The 24,412-nt window shown below is 38.4% G+C and overlaps 1 protein-coding gene across 1 annotated transcript in view; it reads left to right on the top strand.

Annotated features, from left to right (window-relative positions):
- Window positions 1-24,412, top strand: part of SH3BP1 (SH3 domain binding protein 1) — a 1,277,628-nt gene that overhangs the window by 984,083 nt on the left and 269,133 nt on the right. The window contains exon 12 of the mRNA XM_044063342.1: window positions 4,742-4,823. Coding sequence (XP_043919277.1) covers window positions 4,742-4,823 — 82 coding nt within the window. The remainder of the gene's footprint in view (window positions 1-4,741; window positions 4,824-24,412) is intronic.

The raw sequence follows: 24,412 nt of genomic DNA, 5'->3' as shown, positions 1-24,412 counted from the left end.
TCTGTCACCATCATAAATACACTATACAACAATAGACTGAAACTCCTTAAATTATTTAGTACATCCAAAACCCACATTCCAAAAGATAATGCCAGACATATTACAAAAAATGAAAAACACTATCAGGTCCACTAAAGGAGCCCATGAACTTAGATAGGCTTCTGAAGTCTAAGATAATTATAAATCCTTCTATATGGAAATTAGAAAACTATACAGTACAGCCCTACATTTCTGTGATGTTCTTCATAATGATGCCTCCTATTCTGATCCAATCAACATTACCGATATCCATGTAAACACATTTAATGCCAACTTCACTCCCAAGATTTCTATTCAATGCCTCAAAATATGTAGTTCTCTTACTTCCCCAATTATCTCTAATGATCATTTACTCAAAGTGCTAACAAAGTGAAAATATATTTCCTCCATGGGGTCTGGCAATGTAACAGGTTGCTTACTTAATAGTGCTGAATGTGTCTTTGCAGACAAACTCCTTAAACCATTAGTTCAGTTACTGTTTTTGTCCCTGATAAGTGGCATATTGCAGAACTGCAGTTGTGATACATACAGACCCTTCAGCCTTAGAAGCCTTATTTTCAAAGACACAAATCATATTCTAACAGACCTAATAGACTGCAGTATCTAGAATCATATTAGTCTTGAGCCCCAACAGTTTGCCTCTGTGAAGGGTAGATCCTGTCTATTTAATTTGGTATTCTTCTTCAAAAGGGTTATGGAGGCAGTACATGGTGGCCAGGCAGTGCACATAGTGTATCTTGACCTACCAAAGCCTTCAACAATATTCCCTATGCTGGCATCATACAAAAACTAAATGCGTTAAAAATTGCCCAGTATATGCTAAGATGGATAAAAGACAGAACCCACACTGTGCAAGTTGGAGCTGTCTCATCAGACAGTATGAAAGTGACCAGTTGTGTCCCATGGGGCTTGGTGCTGTAACTTCTCCTTTTTGGCATTTACTTCTCATATCTCCAAGAAGAGAGGCATGACTTCTGGCTAACAAACAGTTTTAGTTTTAGTTTACAGTCAACCACAGCCAAGGGGTTGTTATGTCACCCTATGTCACTCAAAACCTTCAAAATAAACTCTCTCTAGTAAATTCTTGGTGTACTAAAAATGAGTTTAAACTAAATGCAAAAAAGATTAGTATTTTTACTTTTGGTAGACATCCCCCTCTCACCAAACTGAATAGACAACATATCACCACTAAATAAAAATGTAGTCAGAGACATATATAGTTGTGTTGCTAGTACTTTCTCTCTTTTGATCATCAAATGATAAAGGCTGTCAAGAAATCCTTTCATTTAGTCCAGCTTATTGCAAAAGGAATATCATCAAGGTTTAAAGAGATAACCACTCCCTTCTACTTATCATTGATCAGGCTAGTTATCATCCACTTTGGAATATATCTCACTAAACATATCAATCAATCTGACAAACACCAAAGATTCCTAACCAAAAACATCACGGGCTTAAAGTCCCTTAGCTGCCAAGGGAAGCTGAAAACTTTATCCCTTTCTTCAATGCCTTACAGACTTTTAAAGAGGAATCTCTGTCTTGCTTACAGATAGAGTCAATCAGGATGGCACCAGCTTCCCTGTCATCCCATTGGTCGAAGCTGAGATTCCATTGTTAATTCTGCTGCTGTACTTAACCACCAGCTGTTAGACTGGACCAGACATGTGATAGGTAGTGGCTTCTCTACTGCAACTGATGCATCTAGTGTAACATTATCCCATCAAAGCACACTGCTATGTCCTTTAGGAGTTGGCCCAGAGATGGCCATGGGAGAAGGAAAATGAGAAGCTCTTGAAGGGTCCAAGAGGAGACTGAAAAAGCAAAAATAAAACCAATGGGATTAGTTGAGTTTTGAAGAAAGATAAAGGGTCCAACCAGCCAGGTATGTGATTGGTTGTACATCTTGGTTCAATCAGTACTAGGCAGAAGTGGCCATACAAAATGAATAAGGCAGAGCATGATTATAAAAAGGTGATTAACAAACAGAGTACAGTTTACCTGTGGTTATCCACTTTCTAAGCACTGTTGCTGATCCTGTGATGGATAAAAGCAATATAGGCTAGCCAGATGCTGATCTTCTGATGTCTGCCTCTGGAACATGGGACCAGGAAGCCTAAACAGTAGGAAGGCATTGGATAGTTCTCTATAAAATCTGAGAAGCCGATTATGACAAAGGAACAAACAGGTTAGATGGCAAGGCAGCTTTAAAATGTATGCAGTTTCTGTTTTTCTTTATTTTTTGGTTGTTTGTTTATATTAGATTGTGTGTGATGTAGTGTAGATATAAATAATAATGATAAATATGAAAGGTTGTGTCTGAGGAGTGATAACATTCCAGTAGGAGTTATTGCAGGTTTCATTCCCACTAGATTGCTTAATTTATCTATTCAAGTATGGGGATTCTTTGTCATCACCAATAATTAATACATCTCTCTAACATGCATGCATTAATTTAAACCTCTACTCAATGGAATAATCAGATCATGCAGAATGACTGCATAACAAAGAGACATAGCCACTGAAGAGATATTTAGCAAGATCCTCCCCCATATAAACAGTAAATGCACTATAATGCCTGCTCTTAGCAATCATTAATTAGTGCTGTTTTTTTACTGAACAAAGTGTGGCTATCTGTGAAATGGCAAATGTTTCTTGAAATAAGAAAAATGATGGTTCATCCATAGATTGATAACCAGATGGAATAACAACACAAATAGTTTGAAAAGTGAATAATTTTAAACATTACCATAGTACAGAAACTTTGTGGATTACTGGAAGGCATAATGAGATTTGTTTGTGTGTGTGTGTGTGTGTGTGTGTGTGTGTGTGTGTGTGTGTGTGTGTGTGTGTGTGTGTGTGTGTGTGTGTGTGTCTTATAGTATAAGAGTGGACCTGAGTTTTCAGTAATAATATCAACAAAATCCAAAAATAACATATGCCTAAAGCCTTCACACAAGTTGCTAGAACCACCATATGGCCTATATTGATCTTTGGCTCAAGTTAACAAAATTTTTCTACCGTAAAATAGTCTGTAAGGAAAGAAGCTCCTTGTGATGTAATAACCAGGCTTTCTCGTTGATACACATCTTGAGTCATTAGTTTATTATTGTTATCAAATTATGACTACCTTTGCTGAAATAAACAATGTAGTAGCACATAATATTCCATATAAAGCATACACTTGGCAGAAGTTCAAAGGTTGTAAGCAAATAAGGTCATCTAATCATCTCTCACTTTCCAATGAAACAGCCATCTTATTGACATTAACATGTCTGAGTCCTTACCTAATATAATTTGCACCAGTCAGAAAGTGCCCATGTCTGCATGAGACACACATTTTGCAGTCTGTACAGCTCGAGAATTACAAGGTATAGGAATATGATATGGTACATGATAAAACATGAAAAAAAAACACAAAAATTGTTGCCTCAAACATACCATCAAAGAAAGATTTAGCTTACTCCAGCTATATATCATGATAAATAATTTGTTCCAAAGGATATCCAGTTTAATCTCAGTTATCTTAGTAAGGAATAAATACAGCATCATTCCCAGATAGTCAATGAGCTGCTTATATTAAAAGAAAAACACAGGTTGCAGCCTAGTTGGTTGCCATCTGCTGCCATATGCATTCATTGGGAGGATCTTCAGTTTAGTGAATGCACTTTAAAAGTTGACAGTCTACCAAACCTATTTAAGGAGGGCAGGTAGCAAAAGTGGTATCCTGATTACCAGTTTAGACAGTAGATAGAAAGCAATTATCTGCAAACATTAAAAGTCTAATTCTCTGCCCAAAGAAGTGCTCTTCATTCAGCGTAATACTTTCCTATGTAGTATGTGATGGAGGTTCAGTCATCAACAAGACATATGTGACTGGCAGACAGCTGAAAGCCTTTCATGTATCTATTTTAACAGGAAAATCTGTAGGAATATCTGAACTGGTGCACACCCTAGCACAAAGGCTGTTATATAAAGGTTGGATAGCCCTGATGCTAAGGCTCAGAAATCAAAAGAAATTAGCCACCAAATAAAACCAAATGCTTTCTCATTCCCAGTATTCAGCATTCCAGGTATAATCAGTTTGATCAACTTTTCTGGCAGCACTAATATCATAGTAGGAAAGAGGGCTTTGACCAAAATGACCATCAGATTGCCTGCACTGATAGCCCCTTGTTATTTAGATTACTTGACTGAGACTTCACCTCCAGAGGAAGTAGTCTGATTTTTAAGAGATACATCGTGCATACATTTTGTGATCTTTGCCCATGCATCCTTTATACTGCTAGTACAGTCTGACTTAATTAACTAAGTTTGCAGCATGTTAATTTTAGATTTGATAACAGCTACATCCATGAGTGCAGTCAGAATTTATTGGCAGCAATGCTTCTTTTAGTCAGTAGTCAGACAACACTAGCTTCATTTGCATTTTTGTGTGAAATTTTTGAGCAGCCATTCTTAATACAGCCTGACATATATACAGCTCATATACCATACATGCTTCTGTAATGACAGTAGGCTATTAAAATAAATTAAAAATAATTTGCTGTTTTAGGCCACTAAGCACCTCTTCCTCCCTCTGCTTCAAACTTTCAGTGAAGCTTCTGTAAGGAAACCTGCAGAAAGATGTTTTTCTTTTCCTTTACAGCTTTAAAAGGCACACAGCTGAGCTACATATTTCATACATTGTTCTGTTATTCTTTAGGTGCACTGAAATCCTACCTGCGGGAACTACCTGAACCTTTGCTAACCACTGAGCTGTATGATGAATGGTTTACAGCAGCCAGGTAAGTGATACATCATTTTAGTATAAGCACATGGTCATGTCATTATGTTTTACACAAGACAGGATTTCACAACTCATGTTTTAATGCAAAAGATCACTCCTCTTGTTCGGATAACTCCTAACAGAAAGACTTCAGAATCATATAAGCATCTTTACCTAGCACTAGCTAGAATTACACTGATCTAATTTCCTTGGTGGTCGCCATTCTTTCCTTTAGCTCGAGTAAAAGGTACATCCCTATATTCTTCTTCCACTGGCAGCGACTATTGAATTACTCTCAACGTGATTACAATTTGCCGCCATCTTATATGTCCTACTATCCTGTGATATAACTATTTTTTTCTGATGATGTGTTGTTTTCTTGTAGCCATTCTGTATTTTCTGTAGTCATACGGTATATTTCCTTAACTATCTAGTGTGTTTTACCTCGCACTCTGTTTTACTGTAAATCTCTACCTGCCATCAACATAATTTTCTTTCTGTATTTACTTTGTCTGATACTTTCCTTTACTATTATGTCATATTTTTGTGTTATTATACTATTACTTTATAAGATTTTCCTTCATGTCTATTTTCTTTCTCAATTTCAATTTCCCTGTCTTCTTGTTCTCTCATCACCAGTACTTTTTTTTTTTATACTTTAGATAGTTATGTTTTATTTTGTGTGGTAAATGGGGAGGAGCTGAATGTGCAATTTTTCCCTAATACCAGGGACTCTTCTTGCTGTTGGGTTGATGGGCTGCAGCCCTTCAATCTTTTATTATCAATTATTAAATAGTACTTATGTTTATGCATTTTTATAATTTTACGGTTATTTTCCTGCTGAGCAGCTTTCAATATTTAAATACTTTCATTTTCTTGCTTGATCTACTGTTGCTGTCTGTACAAAGTAACCCACAAACATTTGACCTAAGGTAATTTGGTTTTATCAGGGACAGATCCTTCCTTCTTAACCTAGCTGACTTCTTCAAGAAGGTTACTAAAGTAACAGATGAGTGAAATTTGTACACACCACATATCTGGACCTCACTTAGGCATTCAGCACCATCCCACACTCAGGTATTGATGATATAGTATACCAGTTAGATGTTTGGACAGCAAATTGTCTCAAACATAATATCCAGGAAATTAGGACAGGCAGCTTTACCGCCTCCAAAACATATGTGACTAGTTGCATACCCCAGGGATCAGTCCTTGGGCCACTCCTCTATGGCATTTACTTCTTGGAGGTCAAAGCTAATGCAAAGGATTCATGGATGACCAGATTTGCAGATGACTGTAAACTTGGTACCATCATAAACTCTGCGGAGGTTACCAAAATCCTCCAGGAGAATCTTTCCCAAACAAATAGCTGTTGTCATAACCATGGACTAAAATGAAATGACAAAAAATGTATAATAGTCTCCTTTGGCAAGCATGAAATCCCCTGTGGTTATCATATTGACAACAGCCCCCTGAAAATTGATTCAGTAGTTAGGGACCTGGGAACTTATGCAGACTACAAATTGTCCTTCACTTACTATGTACTGTATCCACTATTAAAAGAAAGTTGTTTTTCATTATACTATTTATTAGTAAGGGCATGGCATCTAGGTCCAGAAATGTAACCATTCCACTGTATTTGGCACTTATTAGGCCAATAATGGATTATAATGCCCCTTTAGTATGCATCTGTCCAGATGCTTAACACAACTTGAATAACCACAGCATTTTCTCATCAAGAAAATCAAGAGCCTAAATCATAAAAATTATACTGACCATCTCAAAGCCTTATCAATCTTTTCAGTGTCATGCAGGTTACTGAGCGGTGATTGTTGCCTCATGTACAGAGCCTCAACAGACCCTATCCTCTCCAGTCTACTGCACATCTGCAAGTCAAATGGTGGAATAAATTCCCAATCAAGAGATCTTTGTCTCTTTTGCAACATAAATAGAACGTATTGAAAGGGTAGCTATATCACAGACAATGCATCTTCTTTGAAATTGTGTTCCTGTCCCAATGAAGCAATGAATTTCAATTACCCTGTTCATATATAATCTGGACAAGTATATGGCAAACAGCAAATTTACTCCTGGTTTAGCACCCTTACACTTTATGGATATGGGTAATGTGTAGATGTTCTGCCTGGCTCTGGTTATTTATACTTAAATTACAAAGGCTAAAATCTTCATGGGAATGCAGGGCTAGGCTTCTAAAGATCCTCACTCATCAGTAGACTAGTAAGTACCTATGAACTTCAATACAACTAGTAAGATATCTGTCTTGCAGAGAAAAACTTGCGCTCAAGACAAAAGAAGTTAACCATTCATGTACATGTTTTTTTTGTTTAACATGTGTGGATGTGGAAACTCTTGCAATTGTTTTAATAAATATGTGTCAGTATTGTTGATTATTGAATGCTGCAGTATTTGGCCTTTCATAATGTATTGATAGACATGGTGGGGATGCATACGATCTCTGGATAAAAGGTTATTGTTCTTACAATCTTTAGATTACATGGAGGTATTAATTAATTCATTCAGTTTCAAGGTAATGTGCAAAAAATCAATCTGGGTGGTCGAATGATGGAGTGTAAATTTCAGTTTCAGTTTGAGGCATTCAAGACTACATGCAAGAAATGAAGATTACAAAAGAGCTAGAAACACATTGCAACAATGGTTTATACAAAGAGGCTATAAACCCATAGACTTTCAGGAAACAGCTAATCGAGGTGAATGACCAAAGAGGTACTAGGGGCAAGCCCTTTTATTCCCTTGAGAAAGATAACAGTGAATTTTTGCCATCTGACCATACACCTTCAGATAGTTTTGCTAGGGTTATTCTTACATAGTCGAGTGATATTCAATATATTTGTGATATTATAAAATGCAATTGGAATAGTCTTTTGTGTGACACTGTTATATGCAAAATAGGTGAGAAATCCACATTTTCCTTCAGGAGCAACAAAAATCTTGAAAGGTTATTATGCCAAGGCTCATATCAATGTGACATGTGCAAACTGCCAGGATTTGGCACCCATCCATGTGGGAAATGTACTGTTGCAAATATATTCAGAGAACACAGAGTTTCATACATCCACTAACCTGCAAATAATATAAATTAAAATCTTACCTTCATTGTAAAACACGTAATCTTGTATATGTTGCCTGCTGCCAATCCTGTCAGAGCTTTTATGTGGGAAAAACCAACAGGTTATTTAAGAAAAGGATTTCTAAGCATATTAGTGACATTTGCCTTAAGGACTTAAAGAGCCCATTGTATAAACACATTTCACAGAATCCACAACATATGTTTCTTTTTCAAGCTCTGCAGGTTGTTTTGGAGAATCACAGAGGTGGAGACCTTGTGTTGGAAACAGAATGTATGGAAATGCAGTGGATAGGTGACCTTCATGCAGATATGCCTCCAGGATTGAACACTTGTTTACCTCTTAAGCCCACTTTTCACAGACGGAGACTAAAATAATTAATATGTGCTTTCTTATATAAATATTTTCTCATTTTTTTAGCATTTGATATATGTTTGAGTCTATATGTTTTAATAGTAGGATTTGCTTGCTCTATATGACTTATTTAGTTGCCACGAGCTAGTTCAGGGCTACACTTATTATTTGATTGGCCAGCTTTGGTCACACACTTTATCTTTTCATGAATGAGAGAGTTTAACCCTTTGAGAGTGTATGGTAGTTATAATGATCTGATTATTTTTTATATTGACTATTTTATTGTCGTGATCATATGTTTTATATTTTTCTAAATGAGAGGGCTCAACCCATTGAGCATGTGTGGCAGTTGTAGTGATTTGATTGTTTTTTACCTGCCTTTAATTGTTGATGTTTTGATTTTGAAATTGATCTGATGAAGATTGTTAATATCATCCAATAGCGCTTATCCTTTTCTACCATTTTGATTAAAGTACATTTTAAAGTGTTTTGAAGTTCATTTTATGATTTATGTTTTAAAGTGTTTTGGAGTTCCATTTTATAATAAACGCCATTGCGGCCTTGGTACTTATTTTTATTTGTCGTTTATATACTTTTCTGTACCTGGCCTTGGTGGTCTTTCTCCCAGTTTTGCTTAATATATCTATATATATATATATATATATATATATATATATATATATATATATATATATATAAATATATATATATATAGAGAGAGAGAGAGACATATATTTCAAATAGCATATCAACCACTATTATAATACCAAGCATCACCTCCTCAGACCATCAGTACTCCGGTGTGACAGAATTAAGACATTTCACATATGTAATTAACTTAATTTGCATTGATTGTTGTGGAGCCATATTAGGGCTAGGATGGGATTCATAGATAATTAAAGCATTTCACTGGGCAACTTTGAGCAGGTAGCAGACATACACAGGCTGTGGGAGATTCTGAGATGCAGATAATGATAAAAATAGCATGTTATGCATAGCTAATGAGTGCATAATGACAAGTAAACAAAGACTCCATACAAATCAGCCACAGAAATTGCACATGTATAAAATGGTGGTGCTGCATATCAGCAAATAACTATTGTGAACACTGAGATTCATGGTGCACATAACTGTACTGATCCCAGGAATAACACCAGCAGTAGCATAACAACATGACAACCAGCACTAGAGCCAAGGCCTGCAATCCATCACTGCCATCAATGACCACTGGAGGACAAACAGGCTGCGCCTGAAACACCACCGGATCACAGACCAACACACTGTAGATTGCTTCTGAGATGGCAAGGATGGTATAAAGGACCTAGACAAATTATGTCACTCATAATCGGAATCGGGGGGAATGCATTCTGTGCCTGTTCCTTATGATACGTCTTAATTACAGGAACCTTCCAGTTACCTGTATGACTGTAAGAGGTGAATGCCTCTCAAGGATTCATGTTGACTCGCTGAAAGTAGTTTCAGTGAATGTAAAAAAATGATAAAAATGTTCATCAGAACTACTTTTGATGAACCCCTGAAGAAACCTTTTTTTGCAAAAGGAAAGCCACCCTGCACCCCTAATGTGAGGGGAATACACCTCTTATCACTCAAACATATACATATATATCAATTCCAAGGTCACATAACAGTGGAAAATGAGACAAACTCTACAATCAATGAATGCAGTTTTGATGAAAGTGCTTTAATGCTTTTACGTTAATAAAAAGCTACCTTTGGCACATTGACAGGAACACACCTCTTCTTCTTCTTCTTTTGGCTTTTCCCGGTTAGGGGTCACCACAGTGAATCATCTGTCCGCTCATGATTGGCAGTGGAGTTTTACAGTGTCGAGTTGCCAGCCTGGCGCCCAACCTTCTACAGAAGGCACACACATGCACACACTCACACCTACGGGCAATTTAGAGTGTCCAATCCACCTACTGCATGTCTTTGGGATGTGGGAGGAAACCGGAGCACCCGGAGGAAACCCACGCGACCACAGGGAGGACATGCAGACTCTGCACAGAAGGCACCCCAGCCGAGGATCGAACCAGAGAACCTCTTGCTGTGAGGTGGCAACGCTAACCACTGCACCACTGTGGCCGCCCTGACAGGAATCCTAAATCAGTTATTTCACAGAATATTGCAACATACAAAAGAGCATATCACCAATGCCACACTAGCCTTTTATGACAGGAACCATTTCTCTGAGGTTACAGGAGCCATATATTGCACAAATTATGCTATCAAGGCCCCATCTGGTCCGGAGGGCATGTAACATAATAGAAACAGCTCCTCCCCTGCCTGAACTGCCAGATGGTTTGTAATCCTCAGAGAAGTGCACATGTTCCACACATTTGGCACAAGACTGAACAATACCAATGGTTTCTGCTAGGAAACTTCCCACAGGCTAATTTAGTTGGTAGATGCAGATGCAAGCTAGTTAGTGTATCTATCCATCCATCCTCAACCCCTTTTTCTCATTTTTGCACATGGGGTCAAGGTGTGTGTGTGTGTGTGTGTGTGTGTGTGGTTGTAACACCTCTACGTCATATATGGATGTACACACACACAAACATACACACACATACACACACACACACACACACACACACACACACACACACACACACACACACACACACACACACACACACACACACACACACACACACACACACACACACACACACACACACACACACACACACAGAGGTACTATTCATGCAGGCAGCAGACCACATATAAGATGTTAGTTGCATGCTGCTGATGATGCAATATGTGCCCTGGAGGACTGGGTGATGACACTAATACACAATCTGTAGAGTGTACCAGAAAAAGTATATAAAACAGCCCATGCAGAAACACAGAACACAGCTGAGTATGCATTTGGATGACAAAAGGGATTCTTCCTCTGTGTAAACAACTTAGGAGGGACACTTCAATGTGGCACTGCGCCATGTTTCATAATGTGATATTGTGAAAACAAACAGAGCAGTAGATCATCATGGCAGGGCCTTCCATATTTGTTTTGCTTGAAGCAGAAGGGCAGGGTGGGGAGCCAGGGGAGAAACCTGCAGCAGCAGTACAACAACTAAGACAGATATGGGCAGAATACATTGCAACATTGACAAACTGGTATTATCTGGTGCAGCTCTATGGAGCAAGACACAGACGACACACAGAATAAAATTATGCATGTAGCATCATATCCAGCAATGATAAGCAGTGCATGGACTGGCTATCCTGTGTAAAATAAGTCACTGTGTTCACACAGGTTAGGATCTGAGCAGAGTACCATCATCATTACTGGTGCAGATGAGAGAGACTCAGAGACAGGTGACTTTAATATTATAATGTGGGGTAGGGCATGGGAGGCAAACATGGTAGCCACATACTCTGAATTTGTGGAGAGTCAGGGATCAAATCCTCCAGCTGTAGGATAATGCTGCCATGACATGACCATCACCAAAGTCCAGTGAGCTGACTTCCTGTATTGGGATTTGAGCTGAACCCCAAAGGAAAAGCAGAGAACTATGGTAATTTGCACATGTATCATGATAAGACATTCTGTGTGTTGACCCTGATGAGCAGTATCTCCCATGACCTGAATGACACCCATGACTGAAAGTGGTAGGCAATATACCTACAGGTGACATGGAAGATATAGAACTGTGGCACCATGTACATGCAGCCAAATGAGGCCCTCTGAGTGTAGAACCTGAGGAGTGGCACAGCCCACATCTTGGATGATGCCCACAAGCAATGGTTCAGGCCATGTGTCCAGAGGTGACAGTAATGCTGTATCACCCACACTATTAATTGGGATGACTTTCTCCCAACTACTATGCATCCTCATCCTCCTTTGGCCATGGACTGCATGGCCTGTGGATGCAGACTCTGTGGTGATTGCTGTGTGTCTCATGGAGATACTTCACCTAAGGAGGTAACATTGTCACAACAACCTTAGCAGCACTGAGTACTCCATATCTCCGTACTCCATGTCACTATGCATTTGGTGCATGCCCTCTAGCAAGCTGTGGAGAACACTCACCATCTCCATTGTGATGTGGGTGGCAGCCACCTGTATCTAGATCACTGATCTGCACATCTGCTTGTCAATTCCAAATGTATTTGCCATGACAAGAATAGTCTTGTATGCATGCTGATGCTAAACCATTCCCATATCTCTACCCAGTGGTGGACATGTGTACCTCATAGGCAGTACACATTTCAGATGCTGTGCACAGTGGGGGCACAGGTGGAGCCTGTGAGGGACTCTTGGATATGATATGGTTGTAAAGCATTAATGAGGTCTTTTGCTGTGCTTGTACTACTGCTACTACAGGGGTTTCTGTAATTGTAGATGGGATGGTGACTGCTCCCCCTCTAGAGTTTTATACAGTGCCACTGCACCAGCAGATGGTGTCACTTGCATCTTGTCATCATCATCATGCTCTAATGACATTAGCACTGTATTGTCCTCCTGTGCTGGACCCCCCACCAAATTTGATTCCTAAGAAAGTGAGAGCACACTTGTCACCACTGTCAGCCCACACACATATACCTCCATAACCTCCTATGGCATGCATAGCGCTACTCATGCAAATACCACTATAACATTGTTTACAGGCATACTTTGTCTTACAGGCTGTTGCATTTACATGTCAGAATAACCGAGAAGGATAGATAGCCAGGTGGGTCTTGATCAGTCTTTCAGTTAAGTCATGCTGTGGTGTGTGCTAAACTGTACTATAATGGACATTACTTACCTGGTGCTTCCTCTGCTGACACAGGAGTGCTTGGTTCCGTCGTTATCATAGGAAAGCCACCCACTGTCAAGAGAAGCCTCTACACCTGGTTAATAATTGACACTAAAAGTTCCTCAGCCTCAGTATGCCCTTTTCTGGAACCATCTGTTTGCAGTGACCATGCTTCTTAATTTGTATTGGATGCCATATCAGAAACCCTTCATGGCACTAGTTTCAGGGACCAGTTTTTGGCTTGTTGACCTTTTATAGACACCCACAGCATTTGCATCCAGCAACAGTCTCTGACAAATCTGGTCCTGATAATGCTTATCTGCAGCACCTTTTCCCAGGAAGTGAATGTCATGTATAAAGATGGCCTGCAGCAGCATTTCATTGTCCTGGCAAGACATTCAAACTCTGGGGGGGGGGGTTCATGCCACTTCCAATAAACCTGGGGGCATATTATGTCTGTCTGTCAGTGCATGTGTATGTTATGCTGGGGCATGCACATGAGTATGACATAGCTTGATCCATCTTACCATGCAAAACATCATCCTTCATGTATGTACTGTACACATACCTGTACATATAGCCATGGAACACTAGACCCCTTGCAGCATGTAACCCCCCACCACAGTTTTCTATGTATTGAACTTGAACCTCACAGTCACAGTTACATGGTACTTAAAATGCCAATGTCGTAGTGTTCCAGTTATACCAATACTTCTCCTTCACTCTTCATGATATCCACCATGCAGTTTGTTGTTGTTGTTGTTGATAAGGTATTTTACCAAGCAGGACTATTTCCTTTTTTTTTTAATTTCTCCAAGTCTTTTGGATTTCTAATCCTATGACAGGAATGGATCCCATTCCTAAGTGAAAGTATGATTAAAGTTCATGAAATTAGTATTGTTTCAGTCTTTGATGTCAGCCAAAAGTGCTCTTCGCAGCACCTGCAATGTGCCCAGTAATGAATCATTCTGCAATTTGTACCAAGTTACATGTACTGGTAACATATCTAAATATAACTATAGATTCTTTTTTATAAGACCCGTTGCTCCTACTACCATTGGAATGGTCTGAGTATCTTTCTTCCACATTGCTCTCATTTCTGCCTGCAGATCCTGATATTTTATGACTTTGTGTCTTTCTGTATGCAAGACATTGTAGTTACTGGGTGTGGCAATGTCAATGATCAGTGCTACTTTTGTCTTCTTTTCATGGACCACTATATCCATTTTTCTAGCATCTGTCTTTTGAACTGTTGGTAATGGATGATCCTATGTGATGTAAACTTCATCATTTTCTGTGATGCTTTGTGGCTCATGTTTCCAATGTTTGTCAGCCACTTCAGTATCATAATGTTTGCACAGTCCCCAGTGCAACAATCTTGCCACATTATTATGCCTTTCAAGTATGCAGTTCTTCTGCCAGTAGTATGTCACAACCAGCAACAAGGTGTGCCAATGTTTCCAATTCAGGTTTACAAAACCTACATTTGTCTATTTCTCCCACATGTTCAATGGACTTTGTAAACCAATGAGCATGCAGCCCTACTATCTTGGGCCACCAATATTAACCTTTCATCTCTTGGTTTGAATTTGCTTCTCCTTAACCATTCCTGCTTTCTTTCCTGATCAACATGAGGTTCTTCCAGAAGTTTTCTATACTTGCAACTATATTTATGCATTTTCCACATTTCTTGCCTTTTCATCTGGTCATTTACCTTACATTCTTTCTTTTGTTTTTTGGTACATTCAGTTGCTGCCTGATTTTTATCTACTTCTGGTTTGATTTCCATTCCTGCTTGACGCTGATATGCTTCTGGTAGATTAAGCGGAAAAGTCACATTAGATTTATTCTGTTCATATTTCAAAACTTTCATTATGTTTGGGTCTTGTGAGGTCAGCAGATATGTGTGGGGTCTCACGATTGCAAATCTATATATGTAATCAATTTCAAGGAGGCCCATCCCTTCTTCAGAATGGGGAATATATAATCTTGGTATGTACTGATTTTTATAAATCATTTGGTGAGCATGAAGCATCCTTCTTGTTTTCCAACCAATCTGTCCAATACATTTTGGGGCCAATCAATCACTCCAAAACTGTAAGTTAGGACAGGAAGAGCAAATTGGTTTAAAGCTTGGATTTTGTTCGTAGATGTCAACGCTGCTTTCAGGATTAATTTAAGTCTTATGAAGTATTCCTTACTAAGTTTTATTCACATTTGTTCATGTTTTATTGCTGATCCTTCATCAGTTCCCAAATATTTATGCACTCCCTCCTGCTCATGTTCTTTTATATCACGTTCTTGTCCCAAACTGATATTTTCCTGGTGCTGCAGTTTTCCTGCTGTAAAGGTTGCTTTTGCACATTTAACAAGACCAAATAACATTCTAATATCATCTGAAAAGGTTTTGACAACTTGCAGTTGTGCTTTCAGTTCCTCATCTGCTGAACTATACAGTTTTAAATCATTGACAAAGAGAAGATAAGTCTTTACACTTTGTTGTATTCTAGGAGCCAAATTATAGCCATGGCCTAAGCTAAGTAGACAGCTTAATGGGTTAAGAGCAAGACAGAATAGCATCAGCGACAGAGAGTCACCCAGGAATACCCCCTTTGATTTTTTATCCATCGAATAATAATTTGTCCTTCATCATGTCTTAATTGCAAAGTGCTTTGCCACTGTTTCATGGTCACTGTAATGTAGTCAATCAGTGTAGGGTGCATCTTATACATTTTTAATCACTCTTTTAACCATGAATGTGGGATACTATCAAATACCTTTTTAATAATCAATCCATGCCATACTTAGATTCTTTCCCTTTTTACAGTTCTCCACTATGACTTTATTTAACAACAAATGATCCATTGTTTCATATGACTTTATTTGATTGCCCTTTTGTTCTATTGCCATAACTGAGTTTTCTTCTAAATAACTATAAACTCTGTCAGCATCAATTTCAGTGTATAGCTTATACGTCATCAGAAGGCAAGTTATTGGTCTATAGTTTATAGGGTAGCTTGCAGGTTCACTCTTAGGTAGTAGCATTGTTTTTCTTGTTGTTAGCCAGGTTGGTGTCTGTTCAGGGAGCACATATAAATAGTTTTTACTCATAGCTGAATCTTAGTGCAAAGATGTTAATACTTTTAACCAGAAGTTAGGTACTGCATGTGAGCCTGGGGTTTTCCAGTTGAAGGCTTTTCTTAACTTTGTTTTAGTTTCTCTGGCTGTTACATCATCCCATTTCATATCCTGCACCTTTGAACGTATTATCCTTTCTTTTACTTCTTCTATCCATTTAGCATCTTTGTTATGTTCCACAGGATCTTCATAAATACTTCTACAAAATGTATCTATTTCTTCTTTTTTGGTAGTCTTTCAATTTCTTTTACCTTGTTTCCCAATTGTGTATAAAACTTTTTTGGGTCATCAATGAATTGCATATTTTGTACTGTTCCTTTATATTTGTCTGTGTATCTTGTAAGTTTTCTGCCTGTGCTGAAATTTTTAGTTTGTTATTTACGATAGTGCATGATAGATCCTGATCTGTTCTAATACTGTGCATTGCTTTTATCACATCTATCTTTCTGAGTATTTTTGTTGATCTGCCTCTTCTGTTGCTGTTGTGTCTTTCGGCTTTTCCCTGTTAGGGGTCGCCACAGTGGAACTCCGGTCAACTAATGATTGGTAGTTGATTTTTACATGCCGAGTTACCAGCCCTGATGCACAACCTTCAATGAAGGTACGCCCATTCACGCATAAATCCACGCAGAAGATGCTCTAGCTGAGAATCGAACCGGACAGTGTCTTACTGTGAGGTGACAACGCTACCGCAGCACCAACACCGCGGGTACTCTTCTAACAGTAACACTTCTTGTCTTAATTGCTTTATAGTTTTCTCTATTCGATACTTCCATGATGGTATTCGATTTCTCCCCTTCCTTTCCCTCACTACCCTGTGTTCCTGTGGTAGAACTTTATAAGCTATTAATTTAGCTGCACAGTAATATTTCCTGTTTACTTCTGTTATGTCACATGGATCTCTGTGGACAGTCCTAATTACTGTGTTCATTTGTTTTATCAGACTTCTGCCTTTCTGGGTTTTACTGACCTTCTGCAGTCTGTTTCTTTCACTGATCTTAATATGTTTATCTATCTACATTAAATCAAGCAACTCTTCTCTTCTTCGTTTTCTTCTAAACTGAGGGCACATTTTTTATTTTTCATTTACTTAATTATGTGAAGCTCCACATTTACAGAAATTTTACTCACTCAAATTCTTCTTTTTCACAGTTGTAAGGTTGTAAGCATTGTTGTCCTAAATGGTGACAATGGGGTATATCATGCACACAGGGAATACTAAACTTAGATACTATGCATATACAATCAGATGGTGGCACTGTCTGTGAAGCGTGGAGTGAGATATCCATACATGTTGGCACAACACAAAGCACATGACTTGTTTACAACATGTGTATTGCATAGTGTCATGATGCAGTACTGCACTGAACATGTAATTCACAGATATTTCTGTGTGCGTGCAGCTACAATATTACTCTTTAAGTGGACCTAGTAACTGGCCATAGCTAATTAAGCAAGTGGGAAAAGCAGGGTTTCTAAATGGTATGGTGTGCCAGGGAGATAAAAATTTCCTGTTATTCCTGCATAGAGACTTCAAAGAATGCCTAATGGGCTGAGGTTGTAGTCTTTTTAGAAAACTGATGCCTGGTACAAACTATGTCATGTGCTGGATGGGATCACTGGCATCACTGATGCTGTACAGTGTTGTTGTTGTCATTATGATGGCCTGAGCCAACACTAACCTGCATTGCTCTGACAATGGAAGGCAGATGGTTTAGGTGAGTAAGTCAGAGATATACTATAAACATTTATTTATTTATTTTTAGATAACACTGTTGTCTTCTCCTGCATCCATTGATGACATTTATGCTTACCCGTACATGCTTCATTTCATAGCTACAGAAAAGCATCAGCTAAACATAGCTGGTTGTTGCAGAAGATGGGAGCATCTGTCCCTGCTGTAAGGTGTGTGTGCCTTGTGTATTTGAATAGTATGTATATAATCATTTTCCCATTGAGCCATCCTTATGCAGATCCAGTTGTGAAAGAGGAAGAGGAGAAGCCATAGTTATCACAGCTAGTCTGCCTCTGGTGCTGGATTTCTATCGGCTACGATGTCTGATTTTCAGAAGAAAGTCATCATTGCCTTGCCTGCTTCAGGTGACCTAGTTGGTTCACTGGTGCCCTCTGCATCAACCTCTGGAGAGAAGCATGAAGGTTCTTCTCCTGAGAGTAGACTGGAAGGGCATTATGAGTCAATGCTTGCCACTGCTGAGATAAATGGACAACCGGATTCCTGCCTTGGCAATGTGGAACACTTTCTGGCATGAGTGGTGTTGTTATGTGACTGACTGGACCCACCCATAAGGCATCCAGGGAAACTCCTAGCCCATAACTTTTTCCAGCCAGGTATGTGATGTCTGGGATTGTTGCCGTCTAGGACAACAATGCCAGAGCCCACCCTATCAACTTACTACTGTGTACCCTCCCATGAGTGTCATTCCCCATTCTGTGTTTGTTGACCAACCCTACACATCACCAACTTCCCACCCTCTGTATGTATCTATCTATCTAACACCTTAAAACACACTGGTTATGCCCCTGCAGTAACCCTGACTAATCTTCTGCTTTTTCTACCTTATAACCCTGCTTTTACTAACTTATAACCCTGACTAACCATCTGGTTTTGCTAATTTTTATTTGCGCCTCTTTCTATATATTGCAAATACTTTGCATACTTTTTGAAGCAGAAATGAACTGGTGAACACAATGGAACAGACTAGACTTTGTACTGTTGTTGATCACAAAACACTCTTATTTTCATTATTTGTTCAGACCCTTTTCTCACTTTTTTGTGTAATTAATTTAGCACATAATATTTGTAACTTTTATATTAATGTACATGTCATCTTTTATCTGCATTTTTTTTATTCACTTCTTCTAGTATCTTTACTTAACTACTTTCATTTACTATGTATCAACTATGATTTGCATCACTTGTATTTTTATTTCAAATTTTATAATCAATTTGTCTACTACTGGAGCTTTTCTCCCCGGGCCTCTACTGGAAATGGAAATATATCCAGTTAGACTAGCCCGGTTAACAAATGTAAAATAATAAAAATAAAAATAATAATCTATCCAATGTCCTTCCCAAATGTTGTGTGTATACTTCCACTGTCTATGTCTGTGTTCCATATTTTTATGTCTGCCCCAGCTACCTGCCCTTCTCTCTCTCTGTCTATTCCACAGTCCACCCTGTACCATCCCCACCTAACCTTCTTTTGCAGAAGGGGCTTTATCTAAAAAATCTTTTCCCCAACATCCATGCCATATTATTACTCTTCTGTTTATTATTCTTCCTTTTCTACTTTTTTATCTGTACTATTGCCTCCCCATTTATAAGCACAACAGGGTCTTTCTGTTGGCTGCTGTGCTCAGCTGTTGTCTCCTTCTTGTGGCTGGGCACTAGCTGCATCTATTCATCGTGATACTATACAATTGTATTACCTATAATTTCCCTTAATTCAGCCATGACAGCTGCTGTAGCACTGATCCTGCCATACAGCAGTATGGATCCATTCATCCCATTACCACTGTGCCTGTATTTTGTTTTGAGGTCTTTTGCTCAGTATGCAGGCCCTATCTCCAGCTACTACTTGTCTGATTGGCTCTGTGGTGCTTTACTTAGTGACTTATTTATGTATTTTATTTATTTTATATATGTTAAATAAAAAAAGAATATATATGTTAAATATATAAATAAATACACTGCCTGATCAGCTCTGTGGTGCTTTGCTTAGTGACTTCCTAATATTAGTCCGCTGCAGGTTTGTAGAGTTTGCCTATAAATTCAATCCAATATTTCACAAAATAAATGTTGGAGACAGCTGTTTCTATACAATATCAAATGGCAGTGAGGGTGTACATTTATAGTATATATGACAATGACACTGGCCTACAGCTCCCAAGTGTATTGATCTGTGACATTATAGTTAAGCTTTCGCATTATGTGACTAGAAATGACAGACTACTGTGTCTTTTGTCTTTATCATGCTACACTTTTGTCACATTTATTGCTTTTCCAATTTTTGTGACAACATTTCCAGAGATGACAAGGAATATTCACATGCCTGTTGTAGGCATCTGTCAGTTTAATTTCTCCAAATGCTTATGTTTTTTACATACCATGATGGGAATGGACCCCATTCCTAAGCCATGGTATGATTAGAGTTCTTAGAATTAGTATTGCTTCAATCTTTGATGTTAGCCAAGAGTGCTGTTCTCACTACCAACGACATACCCAGAACTGTCATCTTCTGTAGTTCATATGGGTTTACATGTACTGGTAACATATTAAAGTACACCATTAAATTTTATTTTATTAATCCTGCTTCTCCCACTGCTACTAAAACTATTGTGGTATCTTTCTTCTGCATTGGTCTTGTTTCTGCTTGCAAATCCAGGCATTTTAGGACTTTGTGTCTTTCAGTATATAAGGGACTATAACTACAAAGTATATCCATTTCAATGATCAGTGTTACTTTTGTTTTTCTTTTCTCGGACCACTATATCTGGTTTTAATGTGTGATCTTATGTGATATAACCTTCATCACTCTAGATAATGCTTTGTGGCTTATGTCTCCAATACTTATTAACTGTTTCTATATTGTAATGCTTGCACAATCCCCAGTGCAAGAGTCTTGCCACATTAGTGTACCTTTCACTATACAGACCCTCAGGCACGAATGTATCACACCCAACATTGATGTGTCTGACTGCTTCCAATTCTGTTTTACAGAACCTGCATTTATCTGTCTCTCCCATTTTTTTCAATGGACTTTGCAAACCACTGTGTATGCAGTAGCCTACTATCTTGGATGTCTTTATTATCCTTTCATTTTTTTCATTTAAGTTCTCCTCTTACTAACCATTCCTGTGTCAAATCCTGGTCAACATAAGGTTGTTCCAAAAAACCTCTTTATTTTCCACTTGTATTCTTTCTTTTGTTTTTTTGGCATTTTCAGGTGCTGTCATATTTTGTAGATCTATATATGTAGTCAATTTCGAGGATATCCATACTACCTTCAGAGCAAGGTACATATAATCAATCAAATGTCAATAAATAAATAAATAAACTTTCTTTATATTAATTGATAAGCATGAAGCATTTTTCTTGCTTTCCTGTCCAATTGATTGAATATTGTTTGTGGCCAGTCAGTGAAACAAAAGCTGTAAGTTAGAACACAGACAAATTGATTTATAGCTTGGACTTTATTACTGTATGTCATGGCAGTTTTCAAAATTAGGTTTACTTTTCTGAAGTTTTCCTTACTGTGGACACACATATATGCTGTATTACTTTGTGTGTGTTGATGAAGACAAGGAGACTGTTATTACTGTTATTTCAAACATCTAGCTTTGATGTGTGTTACGCTTTCTTGTCACATGGTGACATACACAGTTATAGATGCATAAATCCATATTTAGAAATGCCTGAGCAATACCATATTGATCACCACTAGCTATAGACAATCCATTGACAGATTTCTGACTTACAGTTTAGAAAGAAGCACAGTGTCTGTTGTTTAGGTTGCACAGACTGCCCTCTTGGTGTATTTCATTGTTATTCTGCTGCTACTATGCTGTTTATGGTCAATGTATTGTATTATATAGTGCCCATGTGTTTCAAGCCTTATATGAAATTTCACTTTGTCTGTCTTGTTGCTCTTTGCATGGTGTCTCAGTATAGATTTATTGTGATGTTCATATTAAGTATCTAGAAGTACTTGTGGAGTGTGTATTATGCATCTTTTCTCATAACACCCCGCCCCCATGAATGCACAGTAGTATTCATAGTTAGGGTCATAAGTATATACTAGGCTAATCACTACCAGGGTGTTTATAAGCCTAGTTGTGCAGTCCAACCCAACTGTATCCCTGTGTATCATTGGTGTTTATTAGGAGGGAAAATGTTAGGAAATTTCTAGAGGTCATTTGTGGGGGTATCTTAGTCTGAGCATGACTGCTTGACTATGTCTATCAGAGAAATGGGGGCCAGACCTGGGATGAATTTCCCATGCGTTGGTCAAGCTTACAGTTAAATCATGTTAGGGAGGGACTCTGCTTCACATGGATGGGGAGCCTGTTGGAGAACATTGGGATCATCTGAGACACATATCTTTCTCACCAACATGTCTTATATAGATCAGAAGCAAAATTTAAAGCCATGTATCTAGTCATTCTGATGCTGGTCCATCAAAGCTCGATCTGAGGATGCCCATTCTGCATTAAGACTTTTATGCATTGCAAAGTTTTAGCTTAGCATGCTTTTTTTAGCACCTTTATTGAATTATCACTTGTGACATAGGCAAACTTACATTTATGTAGCAGTAATCAAACCTCATTAACGAGTTCACATTTACATACATTACAGATCACATATATTATTAAAGCCGCGGTGGTACAGCGGTAGTATTGTTGCCTCACAGCAAGAGGTTCTCCTGTTCGATTCTCGTCTGGAGCGCCTTCTGTGTGGAGTCTGCATGTTCTCCCTGCGGTTGAGTGGCATCCAAAAGGCATGCGTGAATGGGCGTACCTTCACTGAAGGTTGGGCATCAGGCTGGCAACTCAGCACCATAAAAATTGACTGCCAATCATAGCGGACCAGAGTTCTGCTGTGGCGACCCCTAACCGGGAAAAGCCGAAAAGACAAACAACAACAACAGATCACATATATTATCATATAATCTGAGCAACCGCAGGTGGCAGGGCTAGCCACCTGGTGATGTGAACCTTGTCTCTACATGATTGTCACTATTGAGGTGATAACCCGATTCTGTGTTCAAAAATGGGAAAAGGGGTTGTAGATGGATAGATATAATCTAAGCCACAATGTACATATTATTCAATTCCTGTCTTTTTTAAACCTCTTTCTTCCTCCAGAACATTTTTCTGCATTTATTTGTCCCACAATTTCCATTTTTGCAATTTTATTTACTCTTTCCCTTTTCTAAAGAACCCACATCCTGTTCCTTTATCACCGGTACAATATTCACTACTTCAGGTATAGTTGGTTTAGATTTTGATTTGCATTTTTTAGTAATTGCTTTTTTTGGCAGCCACTGGAGTTAAACTTAACAAGGCCTTACTATGTCTAGGTAATTAGATCCTGTATCCCAGCTCAAAAAAATAGTTTCCTTAGTTACACTCATTTGTGAGTACTCCTGACAGAGTACTCTGTAGGGAATTTTTAAAGTCTGCCATCTTATTACACTCCCAAAACATGTGTTCCCAGTTATCTCTCTCTCCCCATCATACCTCCAACATTTGCCATCTACCTGAGAAAAAATTATTTGGAGTCTGATTGGCATATAAAGCTATCTATGCAAACACTTCCAAGCAAAAGTCCTAAATCCTCTAGATTTTGTTGCATATTTGGGAGCTATACATATGTCCTCCAATTGTTTTTTTTTTATTGCATATCTAATCTCTCTTCCCAATATTTTCTGACCTCTTCTGATTGATTCCTGTAGTTACCATGCAGTTTTTTATATTTCCTACCAATTATCTGTTTTCTAACAGCAGCTTCTGTTCTAGATTCAATTAAAAAATTCAACCAGTGCATGTCTCTAATTAATTATCAATCCCTGATAGAGAAGGCAATCCCAAGCCTGGAATCCAAATGTCTTCTTGGCTTCTTCCCATGCTATTACTTTTCCTTCTGTAATTATTTGTTCCCAGTACTTTGGTTCTCTTGTCATCTTCCTCCAATAAATTCCAGCACCCCCCTCCCCTTGTGCTCACCATGTTTCTTGAGCTCATTTTGTAATTTGGCCCGGATTACTTCTTTTAACTGTTAACTGTTCAGTGATGCTATGTATTTAGTTATTCAGTGGTGTCTGCATATCAGCATAGCAATGTTTTCTCAGCATTAGGTTCCCATAAAGTTGACGTCAAATTTTCTGACCTAAAAGAAAGAAAATGAAAACACTGCCTAAGCAGAGAAATGAGAAATGAGATATAGTTTTGTGAAGCTTGCATTGATAAATTAGGCAGTTGAATCTGTTGCATTAATGGTGCCTACTGGAGATAGTGGTGCATGTCATGCAGTGTATGGGTCAGGGATATGTGCTTTGTTCTCCCAAACCACATCTACACAATAGGCTGTATGGAGCATGTTTTGGATAGTGCATAGTTACAGGGAAAGACACTTGGCCAATGCACCAGTAACCATGTACAATAGCCACCACATGAGATTTTAAGGACAGAAAACAGGAAATCTGCTACTGTCTTGCTGTGTCACA

This window comes from Protopterus annectens, chromosome 1.part0 (assembly GCF_019279795.1).
Source record: "Protopterus annectens isolate FY-2018-M chromosome 1.part0, PAN1.0, whole genome shotgun sequence".
Taxonomy (NCBI): Eukaryota; Metazoa; Chordata; order Ceratodontiformes; family Protopteridae; genus Protopterus; species Protopterus annectens.
This window is presented reverse-complemented; position numbering and strand designations above follow the sequence as displayed.